Consider the following 21660-nt stretch of genomic DNA (forward strand, 5'->3'; position numbering starts at 1 on the left):
CTACAAAAGGAATATTGGAATATTCCTGGTTAATTCTTACTACACTTCTAGACTTCGTGAAAAGGTGAAACTGTAGCAAAGCACCACTGAATACTCCAGGACATGCACCACTTACACTTCAAGTGGATTTCAAGGGAATTACTGGTGGCGGGGGCACTCTGGGACCTCTCAGCTAATGTCTGCTACAGGTCCAGCTGTCCCATTAAGCACAAAGTGCCCCAGAACCTCAGCCTGTGCCAGCAACAGTTCCAGTCACCATAAGAGTACACCGTCTGTGTGGAAAAGTCCTGGCATACTCAAGTCTACATCCACTTCAGTGATCCTGCCAAAGTACTTTCTGTGTGTAGAAAATCCCCCACCCCAATTTAGTTTCAGCAATCTAACTAGGGCACCCTCTGTGCTGAGAGCTCAAGAACATCATGGCCTGCCTGTACAATGCTTTAGCTACAGCAGAACTGCAAAGGCATCCCCTGCACAGGGTTCCCGAGGACGAATCTCAAATTCAGCTGTCTTGTGAGGGTGGATTTAATACAGAGGGTCCTGCTACATTCCAAATAACACCTACTTCATATTCAGCTATCATGCTAAGGAGCCCTCTGGTTGTAGAGCCATAGGACACCTGGCTTTGACCCACTTTAGTTTTTGCTGTTCTGTGAGGACACCCAGTGTGTGGAGAGCCTAGAGGCCACACGGATCTGTGACCAAATCAGCTATGGTAGTTCTTTTGGGGTGCCACTACAAATCATGCAAATTATAGCTCTAGCCAGCCAGCAAAAGTCAACAACTACACAGTCTACATGAGGGACAACTATACAGAAGACCATTTCTTCAAGATTAGAAGGAACTATTCAAAAGAAAAAAAATAAAAGAAGTGGTTGTTCCACCAAATACAAAAAACAAACACAGAAAGTCAAGCAGAATGCAAAGACAGAGAAACGTTATCCAACAGAATGAACAACAAAATTTCAGAAGAACAACCAAATGAAATGGAGAAAAGCAATATGCCTGATAAAGAATTTAAAGTAATGATCATAAAGATTCTCATGGTGCTGCAAAAGAACAGTGAAAGATTTCAGTGAGACTCGGTAAGGAGACAGAAAATATTAAAGAGAGGCAATCAAAAATGAAGAATACAATAAATGAAACTAAAAAACAAAAACATGACAGGGAATCAACAGTAGATCAGAGGAGTTAGGAGAATGTACCAGTGATCTAAGAAAGTAATGGAAAACATTCAGGCTGAACAGCAAAAAGACAGAAGATTTTAAAAATGAGTATAGATTAAGATATATCTTGGATGGACAATATCAAGGGAACAAACATTTACATTATTGGGGTTTCAGAGAAGAATGTGAGAGAGAGGTGTGTTAATCTTACTTGAACAAAATAATACCAGAAACATTTTCTCACATAAGGAATTAAACAGGTTCCAAATCCAAAAAGCTCACACAAAGATGAGCCAAAGAAGCTCTATACCACACACATAATAATTGAAATATCAAAAAATAAAGATAAAGCGAAAATGTCAAAAGCAGCAATATAGAAATGAAAAGTTACCTGTAATATAGGGAAAACTAACAAGGCTAACCAGCAGATTTTTCAACAGGTTTTTCAGGCCATAAAGTAGTGGCATGATATATTCAAAGTGCTGAAGGGAAATCAAAACAAAACAACTACGATCAAGAATACTTTCCCCAGCAAGATTATAATTTGGATTTGAAGGAGAGACAGAATTTGCCAAACAAATGAGTTTATCACCACAAAGCCAGCCATACGAGAAACGTTAAGCAGGCTTCTTTCAGTGAAAAAAAAAAAAACAGCTATAAGTAGACGCTGAATTAAAACACATAACATATGACAATGTTGGAGAACGAATGGACAATGGTAAGAGACAGGTAAAAATAAAAAAAAATTAATGTGTTTCAACTTAAATGACTATAAAATTAATACAGACTTCTACTTACATAGGACCTTATAGTACACCTCTTTGTAACCACAAACTACAAACCTATGAGAGATACAAAAAAAATAAAGAGAAAAGAAAGGCAAATATATCACTACAAAAATTCGCCAATCACAAAGAGCACAAGACAAGAAAACAGAAACAGAGAAAAACTAAAAAAAAAAAAAAAAAAATCAAGAAACTAATAAAAATAGCAACAGATACAAAGGTATCAATAAACTTAGTTAGCTAGTAAGTAAAATAGGCTTCATGCCAAGCTCAGAGACCAATGCAGGGCTTGCACTCATGACTATGTCCAAAACCTGAGAGGAGATCAAGAATCAGATATTTAAATGATTAAGCCACCCAGGTATCTCTGTCAATAATTACTTTAAATGTAAACAGTGTAAGCACTCCAATCAAAAGACAAAGGGTTGCAAAATGAATTTAAAAAGGTTAGTCCATATGCTGCCTAGAAAAGAGTCATTTCAATCCTAAAGATACATACAGACTGTAAGTGAAGTGCTGGGAAAAAATAATTATACAAATAGAAGCAAAAATAAGCCTGGGTAGAAATACTAATATCAGATGAAATAGACTTTATTTTTTTTTTATCGTTTTTACAGTTTTTTAATGTTTATTTATTTTTAAGAGACAAAGAGAGACAGAGCACAAGTCGGGGAGGGGCAGAGACAGAGAGGGCGGGGGGGAGGGGAACACAGAATCCAAAGCCAGCTGCAGGCTCTGAGCTGTCAATACAGAGCCCAACGCGGGTCTCGAACCCCTGAACAGTGAGATCATGAACTGAGCCTAGGTTGAAAGATTAACTGACTGAGCCATCTGGGGTGCCCTAGACCAAACAGACTTTAAACAAAGACTACAGCAAAAGAAAAAAAGTGCATCGCATAATGATAAAGGGATCAACCTAATAAGAGCACGTAACAATTGAAAATATCTATGCACGCAACAATGAAGCACTTGAATACAAAAAGCAAATATTAACAGACATAAAGACAAACTGATGGCAATTCAATATAGTAGGTGACTTCAACACCCACTTACATCAATAGAAAGATCATCCAAGAAGAAAATCAGTAAGAAAACAATGTCAGACTGAATCAGATGGACTTTAAAAGATGTATTAAGCACATTCCACCCCCAAATAACAGAGCACACCTTATTTCCAAGGGCACATTGAACATTCTCCAGAATACACAGATGTTAGGCCACAAAACACCTCTCAATAAATTTAAAATGACTGAAATTACATCATGCCACTTTTCCAACCACAAGATAAAACCAGAAAGCAATCACAAGAAAAAAAACTGGCACAAGCACAAACACACAAAAGTTAAACAAGAGGATACTAAATGTGTCAACAGAGTAATCAAAGAAGATATACAAAAATATGTGACAACAAATGAAAATGAAACCAAAATGATCCAAAATCTTTTGAACACAGCAAAAGCTGTATTAAGAGGGAAATATATAGCAACACAAGACTACCTCAATAAATAAGAAAAAGCTCAAATAAACAAATAAAGCAGACCAGAATCAGTAAAATAAAGACTATGAAAACAGCAGAAAGTTTAAATAAGTAAATCCACGCCTGGATCCTTGAAAATATAAACAAAATTGATAAACCCTTACCCAGGCTCACCAAAAAGGGAAAGAGAGCATAGGAGAGAGAAAATGGACCCAATATATAACATGAGAAACAAAACAGAACTTATACGACACAAATATAAAGAATTATAAGAGAATGTTATGAAAAAATCCCAACAAAATGAACAACCTAGAGCAAATGGATACATTCCTAAAAACATCTTCCAAGACTGAATCAGGAAGAAACAGAAAATCTTAACAGCCCAAGTAGTAGTAATGAAATTGAACTGTTAATTAAAAGTTACCAAAAATTAAAATCCCAGGATCAGATGGATTCACAGGGGAATTCTACCAGACATTTAAATAATAGTTAATATCTACTCTCAAACTATGCCCCCCCCCCAAAAAAAAAAAACACGTACGAGGAAGAAATGCTTCCAAATTCATCCTATGAGGCCAGGTTTACCCTGACATGCAAACCAAAGACACTCCAAAAAAAGAAAACTACAGGCCAATATACCTGATAAACAGAGGCAAAAACCCTCAACAAAACATTAGCAAACTACCTTCAATAAAACATTAAAAACATCATTTACTACAATTAGGAAGGATTAACTCCAGAGATGCAAGTATAGTTCAATATTTGCAATCAGTCAATGTCATACCCAACACATCAAAAATTGATCGAAAAAAATCGTATGATTGCCTCAATAGATGCATAAAATTCTGACAAAATTCAATATGTATTTATGAAAAAAACTCCCAAGAAAGTCAGTTTAAAGAGAACATACTTCAATATAAAACATCATCTATGAAAAAACACAGCTATCAACACACTGAATAGGGAAAAACAAAGCTTTTCTTCTAGGCAGCTAGGAGCTCAACACTTTTAGTTAGCCTAACATAAGAAATTCTAGCTGCAGGGGCGCTTGGGTGGCTCAGTTGGTTAAGCATCCGACTTCAGCTCAGGTCATGATCTCAAGATTCATGAGTTCGAGCCCCGCATCGGGCTCTCTGCTGACAGCTCAGAGCCTGGAGCCTGTTTCGGATTCTGTGTCTCCCTCTTTCTCTGACCCTCCCCTGTTCATGCTCTCTCTCTCTCTGTCTCAAAAATAAATAAACGTTAAAAAAATTAAAAAAAAAAAAAGACATTCTAGCTGCAGCAATCACAAAAGAAAAGAAAATAAGAGGCACCCAAATTGGTAATGAAGAAAGAAAATCCTAAAGCCTCCACCAAAAATGATTAGAAGTAATTAGTGAATTAGGTAAGTGCCAAGACACAAAATCAATACCCATAAAATTGCACTGTTTGTAACTAATAACAAAGTAGAATATAAATTATGAAAATAATTCAATTTACAATTGCAACCCAAACCTATACAACACCTAAGAATAAACTTAGCCTGAAAGTCCTGAATTCTGAAAAACACAGAACAAAAAACACTAAACAGAGAACCCTAAAAAAGTTGAAGAGGAGACAAAGAAATGGAAAAACATTCCATACTCATAGGACTGGAAGAATAAATATGGTTAAAATACCTTCACTACCCAAAGCAATCTACAGATTTAAAGAAATATAATGAAATCAAAATATATTTTCACAGAGGTAGAACAAAATATCCTAAAATGTCTTCAAACCACAAAAGACCTCATATAGCTAAAGCAAGCTTTAGAAAAAAAGGAAACAAAACAAAGCTATCACAATCCCAGGTTTTAAGATATGTAACAAATATGTAGTAATCAAAAGAGTACCATACTGGGTCAAAAACAGAAATACAGATCAAGAGAACAGAATAAATCCCAAAAATAAACCTATAATTATTTGGCCAATTAACATATGCCTCTAAAAGAGGCACGAACATGCGAATAGGGAAAAGACAAGTCTCTCCAATAAAACGTGCTCAAAAAACTGGGTAACTGCATGTAAAATAAAGAAACTGGACCGCTTTCTTACACTATACACAAAAATACACTCAAAATGAATTAAAGAGCTAAACATGAGACCTGAAAGCATAAACATCCTAGGATAGATAGAGCATAGGTGGTAACTTCCCTTGACATTGGCCAAAGCAACATTTTGCTAGATTTATCTCCTCTAGCAAGAGTAATATTATTATAAAGCCAAAACAAACTATTGGGACTACATGAAAAATTAAAATTTTTGCACACTGAAGGAAACCATCAACACAATGCAAAGGCAATGTACTGAACAGGAAATGAGTCATGATATATCTGATAAGGTTTTAGTATCCAAAATATATGATGAAAACAGTAAAAAAGAAACGCAATTAAAAAATGGTCAAAGGAAATGAATAGGTATTTTTCCAAAGAAGACCTACAGAAGGCCAAGACTCATGAAAACATGCCCAAATCACCGATCATCTGGGAAATGCAAGCCAAAACCACCATAAAATATATTACACCTATCAGAAAAGACAGAAACAAAGACCAAAAATAAGTTATCAGTGAGATTATGTAGAAAAAGGAAATTTTGTACACTGTTGGTTGGAATATGATTTGGTACAGCCACTGTAAAAAAAAAAGCATGGACGTGCCTTTACAGGTTAAAATATTAATTCCGTATGATTTAGTATTTCTACTATAGGGTATTTATCCAAAGGAGGAAAAAAAAAACCACTAATTCAAAAAGATACGTGCATTCCTATGTTTACTGCAGCATGATTTACAATAGCAAGATATGGAGGTAACTTAAGTGTCCACTGATAGATGAATGAATAAGAAATATGTGGTGTGTGTATGTATATAAACATGTATTCAGCCATATAAAAGGATGAGTTCTTGCCATTATCAACAGGGATGGAACTAGAGGATATTATGCTAAGTATCATAAGTCACACTGAGAAAGGCAAATGTCACATGATTTTACTCACAGGTGAAATCTAAAAATCAAATGCATTAAAAAGCAAAAAGCCAGAATCAAACCTATAAATTCCACAGAGAATTCAAGGTTGCAAGAGGGTGGAGAATGGGTAGGATGGGCAAACTGGGTGAAAGGGAGCAGGACACACAGGTGTCCAGTTGTGGAATGAATAATTCGTAAGAATGAAAGACACAGCAGAAGTAACACAGTCAAAGCCACTGTAATGGCATTGTAGGATGTCAAATAATACCTATACTTGTGGTGAACACAGCATAATATACGGAGTTGCAGAATTACTGAGTTGTAATTCTGAAACTAAAGTAATACTGTGTCAATTATATTCAAATTTAAAAGTAATTAAAGAATTAAATACTTACGATTAAATGGGAGATGAAAGACTTGTATACTAAGCACTAGAAAAACTCACAAAAGACATTTATAATAAATAGACATCCTGTGTCTCTGAAAAGTTAGACTTATTATTAAGATGTCCACACTACCCACAGCAACCTTCAGATTCAAAGCAATCTCTAGCAAAATCAAAATGTCACGTCTTACAGAAAGAGAAAAAAAGCCTATTAAAAGGTATTTGAAACCACAAAGACCCAGAATATTTAAGAAATATTAAGAACACCTAGGGGCTCCCGGGTGGCTCAGTTGGTTGGATGCTGGACTTCAGCTGAGGTCATGATCTTGCAGTTTGTGGGTTCTAGCCCTGTACTGGCCTCTGTGCTGACAGCTCAGAGCCAGAAGCCTGCTTCAGATTCTGTGTCCCCCTCTCTCTCTGCCCTACCCCTGCTCTGTCTCTCTCTGTCTTTCAAAAATGAATAAACATAAAAATTTTTAAAAATAAAAAGAACACCGAGATAACACTATGATTCTCCCTGATCAAAACATACTAAAAACTACTCTAATCAAAATAGTATGATACTGGAATTTGAGGATTAAACTTAGGAATTCCCTGGGCTTGCACCATGGGTTAACAAGGCATAAAGAATTACAAAGCCATAACATGATCACACCCAACCTTGGGTAAACAAGATTAGGACCTGAGGATAGAGCAGGGGTGGGTAGGTAAAGGCCCCCAGAATAGAGAGGGGGCAAAGGCTCCCAATACAAAGTTATATGAGTTAAACAAGATTAAGCATTCAGGGTAAAAGTGTCCCCCAATTTAGTACTACAGCAGAGAGCTGCTTTCATAGGAAAGAAGGACCAAATTGGGTAAACAGGTATACGGGGCTACAGATTCCTGCTATGCTGGTTAAGCTGCCCAAAGTGGAGCTGGTTAGCAAAAGAAAAGGTGCCTTGTTAACCCTGAGGTTGCATGCTCTATCTGTCTTATCCCCTAGGCTAGCTAAGATAAACAGACATGGTACCTCCTGTCTGCCATTAACATCCATCTGCCTGGCGCCATGATTTTGTTTTATACTGACCCAAACCCAAACACCGATATCTTCAAAAACCCCTTCTCCTCATGCCATGAGTTTATGTTCACAGATTCACTCTCTCTTTCTGCGTGTCCATCACTTTTGTAAGCTTTCTGATAATAATAAATACGGGGCAAGGACCCTTATTCGGGGATCTTGTCATTTCCTGGACATTAGCCATCTCTACTTTTCATCCTGAATCTGCTCTACTGCTGGCCAAGAGAGAACTTCAGACTTACGAGTCTACAACACTGGAATAAAAAGAGATATATGCCAACAGAATAAAACTGACAGACCATTAAATACCCTAAAACACAAGACTATGCCAGGAGGCCAAGAAAACACAGTGGGGAAAAGGGATCTCTTCCATAACTGTTGGGAATACGGGACATCCATCTATAACAGAATAAAACTGGACCCTTAGCTCAAGTCATACACAAAATGAATTAAAATTAAAGATGTGACACACAAAACAATAAAATGTTGATAAGGACAGATGGGGTGGGGATACCTGGGTAGTACAGGTGGTTGAAAGTCTGACTCGACTTCAGCTCAGGTCATGTTCCCATGAAATAAAAAAATAGTTTTAGTTATGCAAGATGAATGAGTCCTACATATTAAATATAGAGCAATGTTGAATATACTTAACAACTGTTGTATGACATGCTTGAGATTTACTGAGAGTGTAATTTAATATTCTTACCACTAAAATCACACACACAAAAAAGTTAACATATGAGAGAGATTTAAGGATATGTCAAATTAGCCTTATTATGGCAATTATTCCACAATGTCTATTTATGTCAAAACATCAAGTGTACAGCACGAATCATACAAGTTTTAACTGTCAACTGTACCTTAGTAAAAATGGAGAAACAAGAAATAAAGAAATGTACCACTTTCATAAGCATCAAAAGTAAAAACAACAGTTATGAGTTAAACTAGTGGAGTATTGGTAAAAGACACCCACTGAACTACAAAATATTGCTAAAAGAAATACATATGACAGACATAAATGGAAATCCATCCCATATTCATCAACTAGATGAATATTGTTAAGGTATCAATAATACCTAATCCATCTCCAGATACTTTGTAATGCCTATCAAAATTCTAAATCAAATTTTTGCAGATGCAGAAATAAGAAACGATTTTAAAATCATGTGATTTTAAAAGTAAAATGAATAATGAAAAAAGAACAAAGAAGAAAAGAACAAGGAAGAAAACAATGGATGACCCCCATTGTGATTTTACACAATATTACAAAAGCTATAGTAATACAAATAGTATGGTAAAAGGGCAGAGAAATATAGACAATGAAATAGAAACAGAAGATGAAAGAAAACATACTTGCATATATGGTCAAATGATCTTGAACAATACTGAACACCCCTCAATGTATAAAGGATACAAGTGTGTTCAACAAGAAAAAAAAACAAACCGTTCAGTGAAACCAGGATCTTATTCTCTGAGAAGATAAACAAAATGGATCAATACCTAACCAGACCCATAAAAAAAAGCACTCAAATTAACAAAACCACAAACAACAAAGGAGAAATAATAACCAACACCACAGAAACAACTGGAAGACCATATTATGAAAAAGCATATGCCAACAAATTAGACACTGTAGAAATAACTGATAAATTATGAGAAACGTAAAATGCCAAAACTGAAAATAGGATGAAATAGAAAATTTGATCAAACTGATTACTATCAATGAAATTACTCAATAATCTAAAAACTCTCAACAAACAAAATTCCAGAACAAGATGGTTTCATAAGTGAATTCTATCAAAACAGAAGGATAATACCACTTCTTCTCAAACTATTCCATAAAATAGAAATGGAAGGAAACTTTCCCAATTCACTCTATTAAGGCCAGCATTACCCTGAATCCAAAACCAAAGAAAGACAACACAAAGAGAACTACAGGCCAATATCCCTGGTGGACATGGATGCAACAATTCTCAACCAAATAACAGCAAACAAAATTCAATAATACATAAAAAATCATTCACTATGATCAAGTTAAATACATTCCCAGGATGAAGGATAGTTTGATATTCCCGTATCAATCAAGGGAATATGTTACACTAACAAGAGAAAATATAAAACCATACGATCATTTCAACAGATGAAGAAAAAGCATTCTCAAAGTACAACATTCATTCATGATAGAAACCCTCAACAACATAGCTTTAGAGAGAACATATAAAGGTCACCTATGAAACCTGTAACAAACTTCATACTCAATGGGGAAAAACTGACAGTTGAGGAACAAGACAGGGATAACCCACTCTTACCACTTTTATTCAAATTAGTACTTAGAAGTCCTAGCCACATCAATCAGACAACAACAACAACAAAAACAAAAGGCATACAAATTGGTAAAGAAGGAAAACTTTCACTATTTGCATATGACATGAGGTACTGTATACAGAAAACCCTAAAATCTCCATGAAAAAAACTACTAAAACCAATAAATGAATTCAGTAAAGTTGCAGGATACAAAATCAACCTACAGAAAAGGCTGCATTTAAATACATTAAAAACGAAGTCACAGAAAGAGAAATTTAAGAAAATACTCCCACTTACAATTGCAGGAAAAATAATTAAGTCCCTAGGAATGAACCTGACCAAAGAGGTGAAGGACCTGTACTCTGAAAACACAAAACACTTATGAAAGAAACTGAAGATGACACAAAGAAAAGGAAAAACATCCCATACTCATAGATTGCAAGAAGAAATATTGTTAAAATCCTAAACAACCAAAACCAAAACCTAAACAATGTAAATGCATTACATTTAATGCAACCCTTATCAAAATACCAAGAGCATTTTTCATAGGACTGAAACCAATGATCCTAAAATCTATATGGAGCACAAAAGACCCCAAATACGTGAAGCAATCTCGAAAAAGAAGAACGAAGTTGGAGGTATCACAATTCCAGATTTTAAGTTATATTATAAAAGTGTAATAATCAATACAGCAAGGAAATTACATAAAAGTAGAAAGAACAGAACAAAAAGAAACAGAGCAAAAAGAACAGAAAACCCAGAAATAAAACCATACATACATTAATATTCAACAAAGGAAGCAAGAATATGTAAAGTCTCTTCAATACATACTGATGGAAAAACTGGCCAGGGACATGAAAAAGAATTAAAATGAACCACTTTCTTACCCAAGACACAAAAATACATTCAAAATGAATTAAAGACCTAAAAATGAGACTTGAAACCATAAAAATCATAGAGAGAGCATGGGCTTTCCAGAGAGGTTTCCTATGTCAAGGGAAAACAAACAAACAAACAAACAAACAAACAAACAAACAAACAAACTATAGGGACTACATCAAAATAAAAACCTTCTGCATACCAAAGAAAACAATTAACAAATTACAAGACAATGTACTGAATGGCACAATAACATCACTGCAGATGACATAACTGATAATGGGTTAGTATTCACAACACGTAAAGAACTGATACAACTCAGCATCCAGAAAATAATCCAATTTAAAAATAGGCAGAAACCTTGGACAGATATTTCTCCTAAGAGGACATCCATATGGCCAACAGACACGTGAAAAGATGCTCAGTATCATAGATCATCAAGAGAAATACAAATCGAAACTACAATGATATATCACCTCAAAACAGTCAATGGCTAAAATAAAAAAAAAAAAAACAACAACAGAAGAAAAAGCAGGTGCTGATAAAGATGCAGAGAAAGGGGAATTCTCTTACACTGGTGTAGCTACTTTGGAACACAGTAAGGAGATACCTCAGAAAGTCAAAAGTAGAACTACCCTATAATGCACCAATTTGGTACTTACCCCAAAATGCCAAAACACTAGCTCAAAGGGATACGTGCAGCCCTGTTTTTTGAAGCATTATTTGCAAAAGCCAAATTAAGGAAGTCACCCAAGTGTCCAGGGAAGCATAAAGAAGATGTGATACACGCACACAACCAGAAATCCTAAAAAAGAATAAAATCTTGCCATTTGCAACATGGATGGAGCTAGACAAATCCTGTATGATTTCACTCATTTGTGAAATTTGAGAAATAAAACAAACAAGTTAAAGAAAAAAAGCAAGAAACAGACTCTTAACTCTAGAGAACACACTGATGGTTTCCAGAGGACGGGTGGGTGCCTGTGGGAATCGGATATATAGGTGTTGGGAATTAAGGAGGGCATCTGGAAGAGCACTGGGTGTTGTGTGGAAGGGCTGACTTACTATACCGTCTACGTGAAACTAATATTCTAACGTATGTCAGCTATAACGGGATTAAAAGTTAAAATTTAATAAAAAATGGTTCAATAGATATTCACATGCAAAAGAATGAAAGTGGACATTTAACTCACACAAAAATTAAATTTAATTAAAACCAGAAAACAAAACAAAACAAAGAAGACAAATACACAAACAGAAACTCCTCAAAGGAAACAGGAAAAAAGCTTCAAGAGACTGGATTTGACAAAAAGCACGGGTAAAAGCAAAACAGACAAATGTTACTACATTAAACTTTTTTGTGCATCACGGGATAAAATCAAGAGTTGAAAAGCATGCTACAGAATGAGAAAATATTTGTAAATCATATACATATAAGTCATTAATATCTCAGAGGTATAAATAATTCCCAAAATTAAACAACAAAAATATTAAATAACTCAAATTAAAAAAAAAGGCAAAGTGCTTGAATACACATTTTTTCCAATATTGATATACGAACGGCCATAATGCACATAAATAGTTGTTCAAACTTATAAATTCTCATAGAATGCAAATCAAAATGATAATATCACTTTTTTGTCCTAGCAGAATATCTACTATAAAAATATAAACACTAATACTAAGACGACGACTGCTACTACTACTAACAATAATAATAATATCAAGAGAGAAAATAAGTTTTGCCAAATATGTGGAGAAACTGGTATTCTTCTGCACTGGTGGTGGACTGTAAAACTTAGAAAATTCTATGGAATACAGTATACTGGTTCCTCAAAAGAAAATTAAAATAAAATGACTCTATGATCCAGCACACCCACTTCTGGCCAAATGTCCAAACAATTAAGAGCGGAGCCTCAGAGATACTTGTATCTCTGTACAGGCATGTACACTCATATTCACAGCATCATTATTCACAACAGCCAAGAGGTGGAAGCAACCCAATGATCATCAGTGAATGAATGGATAAACAAAATGTGACATATTCATGTAATGGAATATTCAGCTGTAAATGAAAAAAAATCCTTTTACTTGCTCTGTAGCTATGTATTTTAATGAAATTTGAGGACATTATGCTAAGTGAATTACGCCAGTCACAAAAAGACACACACTTGAAATACTTATGGCTCTTCTTATATAAAGTACCAAAATTAGTCATATTCAACTAAAATAAAATAAAAATGTTATTTACCAAGGCTGGGGTATGAAGAAAACAGAGTCTTGTTAAAACAAATTTTCTATTTTTTGAAATGAAAAAGTTCTGCATATCTGTTGCACACAGTGTAGATATATTTAACATTACTGAACCATACACTTCAAAATGCTCATGATGGTAAAATTTTATGTTTTTTACCAAAACACAAAAAACATATTATTCTAACTACTGAACCAAAAAAAAAAAAAAAAAAAAAAGACTTCTTAAAAGGCATCAGAAAATTAAAGTGACATTAAAGTGAGAAAAAAAGTACCGTTTCTTTCATCTGGATTTCACTGATCTTTATCTTGAAGAGTTTGTGTTTGAATTCCTCATTACAAAAAAATACATCACCATCTTCCACATCTCTGCCCTTGGGACTTTTGATAAGAACTCTAGCTCTGCCACAAGCTAATGATTGTAGAGTTCTTCTAAGTTCTCTATCCTCTGAATGAGAAAAAAAAAATGTTTAGCATTTTTATTACAGCACAGAGTTAAACAATTACAATCAATACTTACCTACTCCAGTAGCCACCTTAATTTCTTCTAAGCTGAACCGATTTCCTTCATTAAACATCAACAGCACCAATGTTTGGAAAAGGGTTACCTGGAGTTCTTTTTTGCCCTGTTAAAAGCAACATTCTATTAATTTCTTATAGAAAAATACCAATTTAATGATGATGTAGGTATGATTTTAGCTACCTAAAATCCTCGCTATTTATTATATTAAAATATTAATAGTAATTGAAACTTGAGTCCTGTTGAGGTCAAAATAGAGCTAAAAGTGGCAGACATTAACAGAAAAAAACAGCATTGGCTGTTTCCACAATAAATAAACATACTTTCCACTTTAGAACTAACAATACATTAGATATTTAAAACCCAGAAAAAATATTTGTGTTATCACCACTCATAATCAAGGTACTAAAAGTGGGTAAACAATTTCCCAGATGCTTCTTTCAGTCACTATTCACTGATAGTAACAATAAAGATTACAAAATTGTTCTCCTATTTGAGACCATTCCAAATATTAACTTTAAATTAATTAAATGTTAAAGGTGAAATCTGAAGTTTCAAGCATAAGGGGAAAACTCCATGACACTGGTCTTGACAACAACTTTTTGGATATGATACCAAAATATATGATTTGGCGTTTACGAACCCAAAGGATGAACACAGAGGAAGGGAAGGAAAAATAAGATCAAAACAGACAGGGAGACAAACCGTAAATACAGTTCTCTTAAATACACAGAACAAACTGAGGGTTTGTTTGTTGGGGGCAGTAGGGTGGGGGCATGGGCTAACTAGATGATGGATGGGCATTAAAGGTGGCAACTGTCAGGGTGAGCTATGGGTGTTATACGTAAGTGATCATTCACTGAATTCTACTCCTGAAACCAATACTATGCTATTTTAACTAACTTGAATTAAAATAAATTTCAGAAATAAATAAACAAAAAACAAACATATCATAGACCAGATCATAATGGAAGTTTTTGTGCAGGAAAGTAAATAAATTCATTCATTCTTCATTTCAAGAAAATAAAAGGTAACCTATAGAATGGCAGGAAATACTTGCAAACCCATCTATCTAATAAGGAGTAATATACAAATACATACAGTACTCATAACTACTCAACAGGAAAAAAAAATCCAAAATAAATCCAAATGAAAATAGGCATAGGGCCTGGATAGTCATTCTTCCAAAGAAGCTATGTGAATGACCAACTACATGAAAACTGTATAAAACATCATTAGTTAGGGAAATAGAAAATCCAAAAGGGAAGTTCCTCATAAAATTAAAAATGGAACTAACATGCAATTCAGCAATTTTACTTCTAAGGATATAGTTGAAAGAAAAAAATAAAATCACTACCTCAGAGAAATATGTGCACCTGCTGTTTTGCAGGACTGTTTACAGTAGCCATGACATGGAAACAACTTAAGTGTCAATGAACAGAAAAATGTATAGAGAAAATGTGATAGATTAGCTTACACAGACAGGTAAGATAGGTATGACAGACACACAGGTTAAGATCAGTATAGAGATATATAAATAGAGTTTAAAAAAATAATAATACAGAAACAATGGAATATTATTTATCAATAAAAAAGAGAGAATTACGCCATTTCTGACAACAAAGATGGATCTTGACAGCGTAACTGTAAGTGAAATAAGATACAGAAAAACAAACACCATCCCATGGAAAGGGAGAACTACAGACCAATTTCCCTGGTAAATATAAATGCAAAAATTCCCAAGATACTAGAAAACCAAATCCAACAACAGATTTAAAAAATTATTCACCACTAGCAAGTGAATTTATTCCTGGGCTGCAGGATTGGTTCAATACTCACAAATCAAGCAACGTGATAAAACATACTAATAAAAGGAATGACAGGAACAACATGATCCTTTAAGTAGGTGCAGAAAAAGCATCTGACAAAATACAGCACCCTTTTTTGACAAAAAAAAAACCCTTAAGAAAGTAAAAATAAAAGGAACACATATCAACATCATAAAAGACTAATATCCTCAATGGGGAAAACGAGACCTTTCCCCCTACAGTCAAGACCATGACAAGAATGTCCAGTCTCACTACTGCTGTTCAACACTGGGTTGGAAGTCCTAGCCTCATCAATCAGACAACAGAAAGAAATAAAAAGCATCAAAATCAGCAAGGAAGAACTCAAACCTTCACTCGTCTACTCTACATGGAAAAATCCAAAAGACTCCACCAAAAAACTGTTAGAACTGATACATGAATTCAGCAAAGCTGTAAGATATAAAATCAATGGACAGAAATCAATGGCATTACCACACACCGATAATGAAGCAGCAGAAAGAAAAATAAAGGAATGCCATTTATAATTGCACTAAAAACCATAAAATACCTAGGAATAAAATTAACTGAAGAGGTACAAGATCTGTATCTTTAAAACTATAGAAACTTTATGAAAGAAATTAAAGAAGACACAAAGAAACGGAAAAGGGTTCCATGCTCATGGATTGGAAGAAAAAATGCTATTAAAACGTCAATTCTATCCAAAGCAATCTACATATTCATAGAAGTCCCTATTGAAGTAGTATCAGCACACTTCACAGAGCTATAACAAACAATTCTAAAATTTGTCTGGAACCAGGAAAGACTTCAAACAGCCAAAGTAATGTAAAAAAAATAAAGCTAAAGCTGGAGGCATCACAATTCTGGACATCAAGCTTTATTACAAAGTTGTAATTGTCAAGATAGTATGGTCCTGGCACAAAACCAGACACACAGATCAATGGAACAAAACAGAGAGCCCAGATGGAAGAACTGGAAGATGGTGATGTAGGAGGACACTGGGCTTACCTCGACCTGCTGATCACTTAGACTCCACCCACATCTGCTAAAATAACCCAGAAAACCACCAGAAGTCTAGCAGAATGGACTCTCTAGAGCCAAGTGTAGACAAGAGGCCCACGGAAAAGGGTAGGAAGGGCAGAGAGGCGGTGCGCGCTACACGGACTGGTGGGAAGGAGCCAGGGCAGTGGAGGGCAGCCCGCCTGGCAAGGTGAATCCACGAGTCTGGATTACAAAAGCGGAGGGGCTGGACTACGTGAGTTCTGACAGCCAGTGGCACTTAACATCTGGAATGTTAAAAGTCAACAGCTCTGCTCTCGGAGAGCAGGGAGGGTGAGAGGACACTGGGAGGGAGAGTTGTTGAGCCCCGGAAGACAGAGCTCAGCTCGGCCTGGGAACAAAGGGTGTTGGCAAGCGCCATCTGCCTCTCCCACCCCCCCCCCCCCCAGCTGAAATCCCAAAGGGAACCCAGTTCCTGTCACCGAACTTGCTTGCACCTGGCAAATGCCCAACACTGTGCTTTGGTGGATCCATCCCTCCAACGGGTCTGCCTGCCTGCCTCCCTCCCAGTGCTGCAAGGCCCCTCCCGCAGGAGACCACTGACAGCAAAGCGAGCTAAGCCTGCCCCTCCTGCCCCATGCACCTTGCGGATCCACCCCGGCTAATACACCAGATCCCACTGAAGCAGCACCACAAACCTGGCGTGTGCAAGTAGCCCCGACAGGGGCCACTCCACTCCACAGTGAGTCCTGCCCCTGGGAGAGGGGAAGATAAGGTACACACCAGTCTGACTGTGGCCCCTGGCGGTGGGCTGAGGTCAGACATCCGGTCTGACTGCGGCCCCGCCCACCAACACAAGTTACTCCACACAGCACACAGGGGAAGTGCCCTGCAGTTCTGTGCCAGTCCCGGGACTATCCAAAATGACAAAACGGAAGAACTCTCTTCAAAGGACTCCAGGAAGTAACGACAGCTAACGAATTTATCAAAACCAATTTAAGCTATATAAGTGAACAAGAATTTAGAGTAATAGTCATAAAATTAATCACTGGGCTTGAAAACAGCATAGACGACAGCAGAGAATCTATTGCTACAGAGATCAAGGGACTAAGAAATAGTCAGGAGGAGCTAAAAAATGCTCTAAATGAGGTGCAAAATACAATGGAGGCGACCACAGCTCGGATTGAAGAGGCAGAGGGGAGAATAGGTACATTAGAAGATAAAATTATGGAAAAAGAGGAAGCTGAGAAAAAGAGAGAGAAAAAAACCCAGGAGTATGAGGGGAGACTTAGAGAACTAAGTGATGCTATCAAACGTACCAATATCCATATAATAGGAATTCCAGAAGAGGAAGAGAGAGGAAAGAGGCTGAAGATGTACTTGCACAAATCACAGCTGAGAACTTCCCTTATCTGGGGAAAGAAAAAGGCACTGAAATCCAAGAGGCACAGAGAACTCTCTCCAGATGTAGCTTGAATCGATCTTTTGCACAACCTACCATAGCGAAACTGGCAAATGCAAGGGTAAACAGAAAATTCTGAGTGCAGCTAGGGATAAACTCTCTCTAACATATAAAGGGAGACCCATAAGACTAGTAGCAGACTTAGCTACTGAAACTTGGAAGGTCAGAAAGGAATGACAGGAAATCTGCAATGTGATGCAGAGACAAAATATGCCCTCGAGAATCCGTTATCAAGCAAGTCTGTCATTCAGAATAGAAGGAGAGAGAAAGGCTTTCCCAAACAAACAAAAACTGAACGAATTCATCACCACTAAACCAGCCCTACAAGAGAGCCTAAGGGGGATTCTGTAAGTGAAATGTTGCAACGACCACAAAGTACCAGAGACATCACTACAAGCATGAGACTACAGACATCACAATGACTCTAAACCCCTATCTTTCTATAGTAACACTGAATGTAAATGGACTAAATGCTCCATACAAAAGTCATAGGGTATCAGAATGGATAAAAAAAAAAAAGACCCATCTATTTGCTGTCTACAAGAGACTCATTTTAGGCCTGAGGACACCTTCAGATTGAAATGAGACTGAAAGATGGAGAACTAGCCTAGTACCAGAAGTCAAAAGAAAGGTGGAGTAGCCACACTTATATCAGACAAACTAGACTTTAAATGAAAGGCTGTAACAAGAGATGAAGAAGGGCATTATATAATAATTATAGGGTCTATCCATCAGGAAGAGCTAACAATTATAAATGTCTATGCACCAAATTCTGGAGCCCCCAAACATGTAAAACAATGAATCACAAACATAAGCAGCCTTATTGATAAGAATGCGGTAATGGCAGGGGGCTTTAATACTCCACTTACAACAATGGATAGATCATCTAGACACAGGATCAATAAAGAAAGAAGGGTCCTTGACAGATATAGTTAGAACTCTGCATTCCAAACCAACAGAATATACTTTCTTCTCAAGTGCACATGGAACATTCTCCAAGATAGAGCACATACTGGGTCACAAAACAGCCCTTCATAAGTATAAAAGAATTGAGATCATACCAAGCACACTTTCAGACCACAGGCTATGAAACTTGACATCAACCACAGGAAAAAGTCTGGAAAACCACCAAAAGCATGGAGGTTAAGGAACACCCTAGTAAAGAATGAATGGGTCAACCAGGCAATTAGAGAAGGAACTGAAAAATATATGGAAACAAATGAAAATGAAAATACAACAATCCAAGCGCTTTGGGATGCAGCAAAGGCAGTCCTGAGAGGAAAATACATTGCAATCCAGGCCTATGTCAAGAAACAAGAAAATCCCAAATACATAATCTAACAGCACACCTAAAGGAACTAGAAGCAGAACAGCAAAGTCACCCCAAACCCAGCAGGAGAAGAGAAATAATAAAGACCAGAGCAGAAATAAATAATATAGAATCTCAAAACACTGTAGAGCCGATCAAGGCAACCAAGAGTTGGTTTTTGAAAAAATAAAATTGATAAACCTCTAGCCAGGCTTCTCAAAAAGAAAAGGGAGATGACCCAAATAGATAAAATCATGCATGACAATGGAATTATTACAACCAATCCCTCAGAAATACAAGCAATTATCAGGGAATACTATGACAAATTATATGCCAACAAACTGAACAACCTGGAAGAAATGGACAAATTCCTAAGCACCCATACGCTTCCAAAACTCAAACAGGAAGAAACAGAAACAGACCAATAAACAGTGAAGAAATTGAATCAGTCATCAAAAATCTCCCAACACGTAAGAGTTCTGGACCAGATGGCTTCCCTGGGGAACTCTACCAGACATTTAAGGCAGAGAAAATACCTATCCTTCTCAAGCTTTTCCAAAAAATAGAAAGGGAAGGAAAACTTCCAGACTTATTCTAGGAAGCCAGCATTACTTTGTTTCCTAAACCAGACAGAGACCAAGCAAAAAAAGAGAACACTAGGCCAATATCCCTGATGACTATGGATACCAGCAATTCGAATTCAACAGCATTTAAAGGGATTATTCAACAAGATACCAGCAAATTGAATTCAACAGCATTTAAAAGGATTATTCACCATGATCAAGTGGGATTCATTCCTGGGCTGCAGGGCTGGTTCAACGTCTCAAGTCAATCAATGTGATACATGGGAGGGGGAGGGGGAGCGGGAGAGGGAGAGGGGGAGAGGGAGAGAGGAAGAGGGAGAGAGGGAGAGGGAGAGGGGGGAGAGGGAGAGGGAGAGGGAGAGAGGGAGAGGGATAGAGGGAGAGGGACAGGGAGAGGGAGAGGCAGAGGGAGAGGGGGAGAGGGAGAGGGAGAGGGAAAAAGGGAGAGGGAGAGGGAAAAAGGGAGAGGGAGAGGGAGAGGGAAAAAGGGAGAGGGAGAGGCAGAGGGAGAGGGAGAGGGAGAGGGAGAGGGAGAGGGAGAGGGAAAAAGGGAGAGGGAGAGGGAGAGGGAGAGGGAGAGGGAGAGAGGGAGAGGGAGAGACGGAGAGGGAAAAAGGGAGAGGGAGAGGGAAAAAGGGAGAGGGAGAGGGAAAAAGGGAGAGGGAGAGGGAAAAAGGGAGAGGGAGAGGGAGAGGGGAAAAAGGGAGAGGGAGAGGGAAAAAGGGAGAGGGAAAAAGGGAGAGGGAGAGGGAGAGGGAGAGGGAAAAAGGGAGAGGGAGAGGAAAAAAGGGAGAGGGAGAGGGAAAAAGGGAGAGGGAGAGGGAGAGGGAAAGGGAAAGGGAAAAAGGGAAAGGGAAAAAAGGGAAAGGGAAAAAGGGAAAGGGAAAAAAGGGAAAGGGAAAAAGGGAAAGGGAAAAAGGGAAAGGGAAAAAGGGAAAGGGAAAGGAAAGGGAAAGGGAAAAAGGGAAAGGGAGAAAGGGAAAGGGAGAAAGGGAAAGGGAAAGGGAGAAAGGGAAAGGGAAAGGGAAAGGGAAAGGGAAAGGGAAAGGGAAGAAAAAAGAAAAGAAAAGAAAAGAGGGGAGGGGAGGGGAGGGGAGGGGAGGGGAGGGGAGGGGAGGGGAGAACCATATGATCCTGTCAATCGATGCAGAAAAAGCATTTGACAAAATTCAGCATCCTTTCTTAATACAAACCATCGGAAAAGTTGGGATAGAAGGAACATACTTAAACTTCATAAAAACCATTTATGAAAAGCCCTCAGCTAATATCATTCTCAGTGGCGAAACACTGAGAGCTCTCCCCCCTGGGAACAGGAACACAACACAGATGTTCACTCTCACCGCTGTTGTTCAACATAGTGTTGGAAGCTGTAGCATCAGCAATCCGACAACAAAAGGAAATCAAAGGCATCAAAATTGGCAAAGATGAAGTCAAGCTTTCACTTTTTGCAAATGACATGATATTCTACATGGAAAACCCGAGAGACTCCATCAAAAGTCTATTATAACTGATACATGAATTCAGCAAAGCTGCAGGATACATAATTAACGTGCAGAAATCAGTTGCATTCTTATACACTAACAATGAAGCAACAGAAAGACAAATGAAGAAACTGATCCCATTCACAATTGCACGAAGAAGCATAAAATACCTAGGAATAAACCTAACCAAA

At 37.2% G+C, this 21660-nt stretch overlaps 1 protein-coding gene across 1 annotated transcript in view; it reads right to left on the reverse strand.

The window, feature by feature from the left end:
* Positions 1 to 21660, reverse strand: part of LOC128773881 (cullin-4B-like) — a 137978-nt gene that overhangs the window by 20976 nt on the left and 95342 nt on the right. The window contains exons 18-19 of the mRNA XM_053891918.1: positions 13809 to 13914; positions 13564 to 13736 (exon numbers count right to left, since the gene is read on the reverse strand). Coding sequence (XP_053747893.1) covers positions 13564 to 13736; positions 13809 to 13914 — 279 coding nt within the window. The remainder of the gene's footprint in view (positions 1 to 13563; positions 13737 to 13808; positions 13915 to 21660) is intronic.

This window comes from Panthera pardus, unplaced genomic scaffold (genome assembly GCF_024362965.1).
Source record: "Panthera pardus isolate Hobbes unplaced genomic scaffold, ASM2436296v1 HiC_scaffold_27, whole genome shotgun sequence".
In the NCBI taxonomy this organism is placed as follows: Eukaryota; Metazoa; Chordata; class Mammalia; order Carnivora; family Felidae; genus Panthera; species Panthera pardus.